Source organism: Carassius carassius, chromosome 32 (assembly GCF_963082965.1).
Source record: "Carassius carassius chromosome 32, fCarCar2.1, whole genome shotgun sequence".
Classification (NCBI taxonomy): Eukaryota; Metazoa; Chordata; class Actinopteri; order Cypriniformes; family Cyprinidae; genus Carassius; species Carassius carassius.
In genome coordinates this window covers 1527175-1537669 of record NC_081786.1, presented here as the reverse complement: position 1 = coordinate 1537669, position 10495 = coordinate 1527175, and the positions used below count along the sequence as shown (strand labels likewise).

The 10495-nt window shown below is 40.8% G+C and overlaps 1 protein-coding gene across 1 annotated transcript; it reads right to left on the bottom strand.

Moving 5' to 3' along the window:
• Nucleotides 1-2247: 2247 nt before the first annotated feature.
• Nucleotides 2248-4679, bottom strand: LOC132112354 (zona pellucida sperm-binding protein 4-like). Its single transcript, XM_059519795.1, has 8 exons — nucleotides 3752-4679; nucleotides 3487-3674; nucleotides 3316-3413; nucleotides 3087-3244; nucleotides 2821-3013; nucleotides 2603-2750; nucleotides 2438-2510; nucleotides 2248-2362 (listed from the first exon to the last, which is right to left on the bottom strand). The coding sequence occupies exons 1-8, from the start codon at nucleotides 4626-4628 to the stop codon at nucleotides 2280-2282; spliced, it is 1818 nt and encodes a 605-aa protein (XP_059375778.1). The 5' UTR covers nucleotides 4629-4679; the 3' UTR covers nucleotides 2248-2279.
• Nucleotides 4680-10495: the final 5816 nt, after the last annotated feature.

Genomic DNA, 10495 nt, shown 5'->3' with positions numbered 1-10495 from the left:
AAAAGTTATTAGCATTTTTGTGATATTTCATTATAACTCTTGACCACAAGGTGGCGCTGCCACCAAACATTTTGAGAACCTTCAGGGCATGGAGCCGAATATTTTTGTAATTATTTTCGTGATGATACGATGCTGCGTTCAAAAAATACAGCATTTTAAAACATAATTCAAAATGGCCGACGCCTAAAATGGCTGACACGGGAAAATTGGATATCATTCGACTCGACATGAGTCACTGAATCTAAAGAGACCAGTTGTGTGATTTTTGGACAAACCATTCAGAAGATATAAGCCAAAATATGCATTTTTCATATCTCCTGACCACTAGGTGGTGCTGCGTCACCAAATTGACACCAAGTTTGGTCTCAATATGCCAAACCGTTGCCGAGATATAGCCTCACATGCATTCTTGCGTGCTTTTTGTCAAATTTGTTCACATGTCATTCGAGAACGGTTGGACGAATCAACTTGAATTCCATAACTTTTTGCCAGCATAGTCTGAAGATGATCTGAGCCAATATTCGTGAAAATTGGACTAACCGTCTAGGACGAGTTCAAAAAAGTAGGTTTTACGAACAATAAAATATAGCAGAAAAACTAAACCTTGTCATTTTTGAATTTTGGTGTTCATTCGACTTGACATGAGCCAAGGATTCAGAGGGAAAATAATTGTACTTTTGTGGCTTACGGTTCAAAAGTTAAAGTATTGAAACATTTAATCTTTGGACAAGTGGTGGCACTAGAGAGTTGGAGTCAGAGTCTCTAAACGTGCTGTGGTTAATGTTGATATTGTCCTCTATCAGTGTGCCTAATTGCACAACTTTCCCACAAGTGGTTCTATGGGCTGCCATAGACTTGCGGCGGAAGAAGCAGAATAATAATAAGAATCCTAATGGATACAATAGGTGCCTACGCACTTTCGGTGCTTGGCCCCTAATGAAGAATGAGGATTTTGTGTCATACTGTCATGGAACGGTCTGCTACGCCCTCCTCTGGCGGCATCAGATCCCTCACTCCTTAATATTAGGACTGCATTTCCCATTGTCCCTCTCCGCAATCATCCCCGTCTAACCCTGCTTAATTATCTTGATTAACTTTAGTATTATCACCTGCACCTTGTCTTCTCCCCTTTATCTGGACTGCTTTCCCCTTTGTTATTTTGTGAAGTTAAAGTTTACCCCTGGTCTGTATTGCTCTTTTCAGTATTATCTCTGGACTCTGAAACCTGATTGATTATCCTTTGCTATGCCGGTGCCTGACTTCGTGTGCCAAATTGCCCCTCTCTTTGAACTTATCAGCGTTCTCGACGAACGTCTGCCTGAGTTCCCTTTTGATGCCAGCCTGAGTTTATGTCTGCTGTTCTCGGTTTAATTACCTGTATTAATAAACTGCTGCAGATGGATCTAACCGACTCAGCCGGTTCATCACACATACCTGGCAGATGTGAGAAAGACTCATTTCGTAAAAACAATAGAATCATGAATGGGGCAGTTTTGCCTGTCCAAACAAGAGATAATCACATTCCAGGAGTCATAAATTTTATTAGCCTTCTATTGAAATATCAAAATGAAGCATTAGATCACTTGTGGCTTTAGTATCATTTTGGATCTAAAAATCGTCCTACATTAATACACTTAAATATGGTTTTAATATTTTGTTTGAGCTTATATCTCCATTATAACAGGGAGTAATTCTGATTCCTGAACAATAAACTTTGAAGTGTCAGCTTTGTGAACATATGTTGGTTATGTATCTAGTAAGACACTCATAAGCAGCAACCTTTTAAATGGGGGGATGACAAGTAAGGGGTTAAATTGTGTTCCAAAGACAAACAAAGTCTTTACAGGTCTGGAATGACACAGGGGTAAGGATTAGTGACAATTTTCACTTTGGGGTGGAGTATCCCTTTAATATCACCACTTTGAGTTGGGGATGATAGACACGTCACCGACTGTTGACACACGAAGTCTGCTTCAAGACAGTTGAGAATTGATTTCAATTTAAAGCTTGAGGTCAGCAATTAGAGTTGCATTTAGAACAAAAGCCGCAAGTAATCCACAACTTTATATTGTGAATGTCGGGAACTACTGTTTGGGAGACCAATTGAAAAAGGGGAAACTTGTGCTGCCCCAGGTTAGCAACTGGAGGATGGATAAAAAGAATGCACAAACTTTGGTTTAATAGTGTGAGAAAAAAAAAAAAAAAACCAGACTCTGCCAAACCAAAACCATACCAATAGACAAAGACACCTCGAGGTTCTGCAAAGTTTATTAAAAGCACTAAATTGACATGACCAGAGTAACTTCTCCACTAGAAACTACAGTCTGCTCCCCAGAGACAGCCTTGATACGAGTGTCTCTCCCTGAAAGAAAAATGTTAGAAGTGAAACGCACTTAAAATGCTCAGTTCCTCTTGTCTAGAGAAAGCAAGAACTCACGCTTCCTGGTGCAGCTTTGCTCACAAGAGCCAGATGATGGATGGCACACCTCTGTACTGCAGTGGATGGAGATCTGACAGGGAAGAGGCTCGAGTCAAAATCCACAAGTAGTAAAATGTACAAATGTTCAAGTAAAGGGGGGGGGGGGGGGGTTGGGGGACATACGGTTTCCTGCAGAGCAGCCAGTGAGGCTGGATCTACAAATGTGAACATTTTCACAATGAAGCGCTTGTAGTGGGTAGGGAACTGAAGACCAGACGATCCAGTCACTGGAACCAGTGTGGTCAGATAGCGGTCGTCCTGGTAAGGGCATCTGAAGACAAGAGACGGCTAGAAAGGGTCTCCCAGTAGACTAACTGGATAAAGATTGGCTGTACACTCACCCGTCGATCAGAAGGTCCCACTGGGGGAGACTGAGTGGACTGGGGGTTGAAGTCGTCCAACAATGTCCCAGCATCAGGACAATGTTGGGGTCGGTCCTCTCCATAATGTGCACCTCAACATACACAGGCTCCCGCAGGACTTTTGTGATGGGATAATCAGCATCATTGTAGTAGGACGTGTAGGCCTCATCCCCTGAGGAACAACACTGGGGTTTAACCAGACTCCAGTTCGAAAGGCTTTAGGGAGACACAGGACAAGATCTTACCTTCAGCACAGCCTTTGGTGACACATTGGCCATTGGCCAGTCTGAGCTCCACCCTGAGAGGTCCAGGAGCAGCTACTGGTGGAGGTGGAGGAACAGAGTTGACCTCCACAACCAGAGCTTCCACAGAAGTTCCCGAGTATCTACACTGGAAGAGAAACCTGGATGACACACAGCAAGCTTGTAGCATTCATCAGGGATTAAGGTTCACACCAAGTCATGGATCACCTACTCAAAATGACTGTCCCTTGTGATGGAACCATAAGGTCCAATCCCCACTTCATATGATGAGGTCATTCGGTTTTCATACACCACATATCCGCTGTCCTCCTGCGAATAGGAACAGTGTCAGCATCCAGTCCATCATAAGCAATGCAGAATAAGACCAACAGCAGCTGCTCACCATCACACTCGTGCCACATGCGGTCACAGGGAACTGGTATATAGCAAAGGAAGGTGTGGACCCCACGGGAGCACAAGGTGGGTCATTTCCACCCAGTAGATGAACCGAATCCAGACTCAGTCGAGGCAGAGTAACATCTCTAGACACCACTACCACAAACTGACCATCTCTAATACACTGGACGGTCACTAGAACAAGGTACAAGAGCTAGTTAAAATGCAGAGAATCAGTTTAACATGAACAGAATCAGATTGAGAACACTTACCCGCCCTCCCATAGAAACACTGCTGTCCATTAAAGCAGCAGTTGATAGCTTCACACTCAGCACCACTGATCCCAGGTAGACCACATTGGATCTGCTCAGAATCAGCTACAGCGCATTTATCAAGGGGCTCTGCCTGCACTACTGGCTTCTGAAACGGTTTAACTGGCTTCTGAATCGGAAACTGCGGCTTAGTTAGCTGTTGTACTGGCTTCTGAAGTGGAAACTGCTGGTTCGTTAGCTGTTGAACTGGCTTCTGATGTGGAAACTGCTGGTTAGTTAGCTGTTGAACTGGCTTCTGATGTGGAAACTGCTGGTTAGTTAGCTGTTGAACTGGCTTCTGAAGTGGAAACTGCTGGTTCGTTAGCTGTTGAACATGCTTCTGAAGTGGAAACTGCTGGTTAGTTAGCGGTGTAACTGGCTTCTGAAGTGGAAACTGCTGGTTATTTAGCTGTTGAACGGGCTTCTGAAGCGGAAACTGCTGGTTCGTTAGCTGTTGAACTGGCTTCTGATGTGGAAACTGCTGGTTAGTTAGCTGTTGAACAGGCTTCTGATGTGGAAACTGCTGGTTAGTTAGCTGTTGAACAGGCTTCTGAAGTGGAAACTGCTGGTTAGTTAGCGGTGTAACTGGCTTCTGAAGTGGAAACTGCTGGTTCGTTAGCTGTTGAACTGGCTTCTGAAGTGGAAACTGCTGGTTAGTTAGCTGTTGAACTGGCTTCCGAAGCGGAAACTGCTGGTTAGTTAGCGGTGTAACTGGCTTCTGAAGTGGAAACTGCTGGTTAGTTAGCTGTTGAACTGGCTTCCGAAGCGGAAACTGCTGGTTAGCTAGCTGTTGAACTGGCTTCTGGAGCTGGAAATGCTGGTCAGTTTGCTGGATCATCAGAGCTTGAGCATCCTGAAGCGATTTACTCCACTGTGGAACAGCATGACAGAAAGCTAAGGATGGCTGAAGCGAAACAGTCGTTCCGAAGCTTTGCGAGATCCCGAAGCACAGATGTGTCGAAACACTGATCCGAAGCGTGATTCGAAACACCCATGTCACGTGACTATGACCAAACGAAGCCTCGAAGTGTTTCACTAATTGTTTCATCAGGTGTGGTCCGCCGAATCAGCGTTTGATTGGAACGGTCGGGAACAGACCACACAATCGCACATCTGTATAAAAGTGAAATAAACGCATTTTGACCTCGTGGGTTTTTGTGAGAGGAGTTTGACTTTGAGATAGCGGATTTTTGGTGATATAGTGACATAGTGCGATTTGATTAGTTATAGGCAATTTAGACTTACATTTAAATTTACACAACACATTGACTGACAGGCTAGAGACAGACAGAGTATACATATAGTGACACATTAATAGATACATAGATATAAATATATATAGACGGCTAGATTAATAGATAGATACATATATAGATAGATTACAGATACATATATAAATACATATATTATAGATAGATACATATATAGATAGATTATAGATACATATATAAATACATATATTATAGATAGATACATATATAGATACATAGATTATAGATACATATCTAGATACATAGATCGATTCATATATAGATAGATAGATTTGGATAGATAGATAAAATGGAAGCTCCCCAGAAGAGATGCCGTACATCTGTGGTGTGGGAGCATTTCCATTTAGAAACCCCAAATAAAGTGAGATATGTGTATTGTGATCGGCAGCTAGCCTACTGCAACAATACATCATCCATGATGCGCCATTTGAGGAGCACTCATCCTGCCATTTTGCAGGGTGCAGAGGATGGCATTCCCCCTGTACCTAGGCCTGCTACTGACACTGCTGGGCCATCTAAGCAAGGTATGCATTGTTTGGGATATAATTATAATTGAAATATAATTACAACCTTTTGGGACACTGTTTATAAAGTTTATAAGTTATATAAAGCACTGATTATAAACACTGGAAGGTTTCCAAATAATGAACCAGTAGGCTATACTTTTAATAGATGTGCACTAATTGAAGCTGTATTTTTCCAATGTATTTGTCTGAAAGTATGTTTTGTCTTCTCTTTTAAAAGTCAGACAGAGGGAATTGGATGAGGCTCTTATAAACATGGTGGTGAAGGATCTGCAGCCCTTCACCATCGTGGACGATGAGGGATTCAGGGCATTTGTGAACAAGCTTGATCCAAGCTATGTCCTCCCATCCCGGAAGGTGCTTAAAATAATGGTCAGCGAAAAGTACAACAAAGCCAAGGAGAAGACAATGGAGGACCTACAAAAGGCCGAATTTGTTAGCCTTACAGCTGACATGTGGTCCTCCATTAATATGGATGGATATCTTTGTGTGACTTGCCATTACATAACACCAGAGGCAAAAATGGCAACTGTTGTACTGGGTGTAAGGAGGTTTTACCAAACCCACACAGCCCAGCATCTCATGGAGGCTAAAGCCTTGCTAATGGCTGAGTGGGGAATAACCTCCAAAGTTCAGTGCATGGTGACTGACAATGCATCTAACATGATCCTAAGTGCCCAGCTACTCCACCTTCGCCATGTCCCATGTTTTGCTCATACTTTAAATTTGATTGTGAAAAAGGCACTAGATCAAACCCCGGTCATCAATTAAATACGCCAGAAGGCCAGAAAGATAGTGGGGTTGTTCAGATCCAGCTGCAAAGCAAAGGACAAGCTTGTGGAGATGCAGAGCTTGATGGGAAGACCAACTCTGAAACTGATACAGGAGGTTGACACGAGATGGAACAGCACATTTGACATGCTACAGCGCTTGTATGACCAACGTGAACCAGTGGCTGCTGCACTTTCCAACTTAAACAATGATACTGCTCCCCTGACAAGTATTGATTATGACATAATTGAACAATCATTGTCAATACTGCAACCATTCAAACTCGCAACAACAGAGATGTCAGAGGAAAAGAGAGTGTCTGCTTCAAAGCTTATACCACTGTACAGGATGTTGCAGCACAAGCTTGCACAGAAAAAAGGAAATGCAACGCAGGAATCAACTGTTCAATTAGGTAGGCCACAATGACCATACTACCCATGTGATTGGCCATAACTGTCATATTATTGTCATTATTATAAATATGTGTTTCTCCTGTTTTGGCTCATAGGCTCACATCTGCAAGAAGGTCTGCACTCCAGATGTGGAGGTTATGAGAGTTTTAGAGCCTTGGCACTGGCTACACTGCTGGACCCAAGGTCCAAAAATGTGGCATTTGGAAATGCTGCCAAAGCCCAGGAAGCTGAAAAGCATATCACACTGGAGTGTGCTTCACTGATGCGTTCAAACACAAATCCTGGTGAGCAGTTTCAGTCTGTGTTATGTTATGTAATCTGAATCATGTAATATAATATATCCTTCATATATGCCGTCAGTTTAGGATTTGTTACTAATTGCTGTTTTCATTTTTATTCAGACCCAGAAATGTCAACATCACACCCATCATCATCATCATCACCATCACCATCAACATCAACACCAGTAGAAACACAGGACAGTTTATGGGAACTTTTTGATACTCGCATCCATCAAACCAAGATGATACACAATTCTACAGCTGATGCCACAGTGGAAGTGAAAAAATACATCAACGATGCGTATTTGCCCAGAACTCATGATCCACTAACTTCCTGGAAAGAGAGAGCAGTAATCTTTCCTCATTTGTATGTCCTTGCAAAAAAATATCTTTGTATGCCAGCAACAAGTGTCCCTTGTGAGAGGATTTTTTCAAAGGCTGGAGAAATTATCTGTAAAAAAAGAAGTAGGCTAAGTCCTTCCACAGCAGATAAATTAATATTTTTGAATAAAAATCTCTAAAAAAGTGAGACATTGTGGCTTGATTTCTTTTATTAATATTCATTTTTCATGACCAAAATAACATTATGCACAGTGAGGAGCCTATAGGTTACAAGCTTCACATATTAGAACATTATAATAATAAAAAAACAACACATTTTTTTAATGGCTCGTCAAGGTTGTTTCAGATCAACACCTGCAAGTGACCACTAGGTGTCACCGTTGAGACGGGTGTCGGATTGATTCGAAGCCTCGAAACAATATGGCACATTTGGTTCAACTGTTTCATTGGTTCACGAGGCCTCGATTTTGCCATCACTACAGAAAGCACAAACCACCAAAATCTGAACCACACACCAACTTCCAGCCATTGTTCAACACCTAATCACAAAGTGGAGAAACTGCCCTTTGGTGTTTTTGTATTCTACAGATTTCAGCTAATTAACGATAGTCCCTCCCTCTTCATTAACAACTGGGTGATTCTCATTAGATCACAAGATTCAATTCTTATTGAAAAAACGCTTATAACAGCAACACAGAGGCTGCGTCCAAATCTTCACTGACAACTCCCTCAAGCCTCGTTCACTCAGACGTTAAACAGTCTTTCCAAATCTTTATCTTCATCTGATACAGGCTCAAACATATCAACTTGGATGCCTAATCTCTCCATCGTTTTAGCTGGACAGAAGAGGTCCGCGCTGTGAAACAGCCAATCAGAGCAGAGCTTAACGTTATTGTTCATGACCCTTCCAAATAATTCTAGGGACAAATCCCAGGGTTGTAAATTGACATGTAAAACCGTGTCTGGAGAATTTTTGCCCATACCCAAGCCACGTACCTTTTATGTAGATAGCATTTAAAATATTGTATCAATGCATTCTATGGCACATTTAACTGGGATTATGAACTCATATTTTGGCCGGAAGCAATAGTTTGAATTTGAATTTCTAAACAATGGATTGGTTTCTTATAAACACACAGCCTTTCCCTTCACAAGACATTAATTGATGTGAATTACTTGTGGATTATTTTGATATTTAAATCAGCTCTTTGGACTTTCGTTCTGATGCCAGCCATTCACTGCAGAGGATTCATTGGGGAGAAAGTGATGTAATTCTAAGGCTTTTCCAGCAAAACTCCCGCCATAGAGATGAACTGGAAGTTTTCCACTGTATCTCACATAAGTTCTCCCAATCTTCTTCCTTTAGAACCAAGTTTCCTTCCTTTTCCCATTTTTGCTTTACATACAGTGAATTGCCTTTTGTTCGTTGTAACCAGAGGTGGAAAGAGTACAAAAATATTCTACTCAAGTAAAAGTACCATTACATTAATGAAATTTTACTTAAGTACAGGTAAAAGTACCAGTCTAAAAATGTACTCAAGTAAAAGTAAAAAGTAGCTCATTTAAAATTTACTCAGAGTAAAAATTACTTAGTTACATTTTAACAGTGGGAGGGAGTCAAAAATGGGACAGACCAAGGGTGTCAAACTCAGTTCCTGGAGGGCCACAGTCCTGCACAGTTTAGATATAACCCTAATTAAACACACCTGATCCAGCTAATCTAATCATTTAGGTTTATTTGAAAACTACATGATATGTGTGCTGGAGCAGGGTTAGAACTAAACTCTGCAGGGCTACGGCCCTCCAGGAACTGAGTTTGACACCCCTGGGATAGGTCTATTAATCTCAAACTAGTTGTTTTTAATTAAAGGAATCAGTTATTTAGAATAATAAAACATTTGGGCTGTTACCAGGCAAATCAGTATCAACAAACTCATCTTTTAATGCAGAGGAAATGCAGAAGATTCATTGGAAGTGGCATTTAGATGTATTACACTGTTAAGTGCAGGACAAGAATGCATTTAACCTGCAGTTACAAATGCATGAAAAATGTTTTGATATACAAGACATAAAATGTTGAATACTCATTTGAAATGATAAGAAATTAATTATTTAAAAAATCAAAAGATATTTTAAATGTGAAATTAAAATGGCCAGTATGTGTCAGCAAGTCACTGTTAATAAGTGAGTCATTGCGATTGAACCGAATCATTTAAACGGTTGATTCATCCAGGAACGAAGCACTGTCACGTTGCTCAGAGACGCAAAACTGTGCTTTGGTGGCTGTGTTTGGAATTATTTTCTGTTGTAGAAATAGAGCTAAAAAAGGCAATATGGTGTCTAAAACGCAAGTCTCTTAATTAACTTGTTTACTGAACTGTTATATATATGTATGTATATATTCATGATGATTTTTGGAGGAAACGATGGCATTCTTTGTGTGATTTTGATTTAATATATGAAATTATATAAATATGTGAATTTTCTGCCCCTATATCTTCAATTTTGTGATCATTCTAAATGCATTTTAGGAGACTGAATCACACAGTGAAAGAACGCACTATAAATGCGCGCGCACATCATTAAAACAAAAATAGCACACTCCTCACCACGGTCTTTTTAGCTAATTTGTGCAAAACCTCTTGCTAAAATGTCAAAGCTTCATTTTAACCACCAATGCAACGATGCAATTATTTAGCTTAGCTCTACATTCTTGCGAAGGGTTGATGTCTTGTCGAGATTTTATAAGCTGCTAGTTTGGTCTTCCTAGGCAAGTACAGCTTACACTGCATAATAGAGCATACATATGACCAGGGGTTCACTTCATTTCCTTCGAGTTCAACTTCAGAATATGACGGGGTTTCGTTTTCAGCGGTGTCTGCACCACTAACGCCTGTTTTGTCCGTCTGCATCTTTCTTGTGATTTTAGCGCCAGTTTGCCCTCCTGCCCATTATTTACTGACGTAGTTTCCAGGGAGCGTTTTTTTTTTTTCTTTTTTTTTTTTTCTTTTTTTTACTCAGTAATTAATGTGTTTCAAAATGTAGCGAAGTACAATACTTCAAACAAAATATACTTAAGTAAAAGTAAAATTACAGATTTAAA

Excerpts from the sequence above, each read along its gene's own strand:
- LOC132112354 (XM_059519795.1), bottom strand. The coding sequence starts at position 4,628 with ATGATCCAGCAAACTGACCAGCATTTCCAGCTCCAGAAGCCAGTTCAA. Across the intron at positions 2,751-2,820 it reads TGGGACCTTCTGATCGACGG|ATGCCCTTACCAGGACGACC; the intron begins GTGAGTGTACAG and ends TCTTGTCTTCAG. Across the intron at positions 2,511-2,602 it reads TGGCTGCTCTGCAGGAAACC|ATCTCCATCCACTGCAGTAC; the intron begins GTATGTCCCCCA and ends CTTCCCTGTCAG.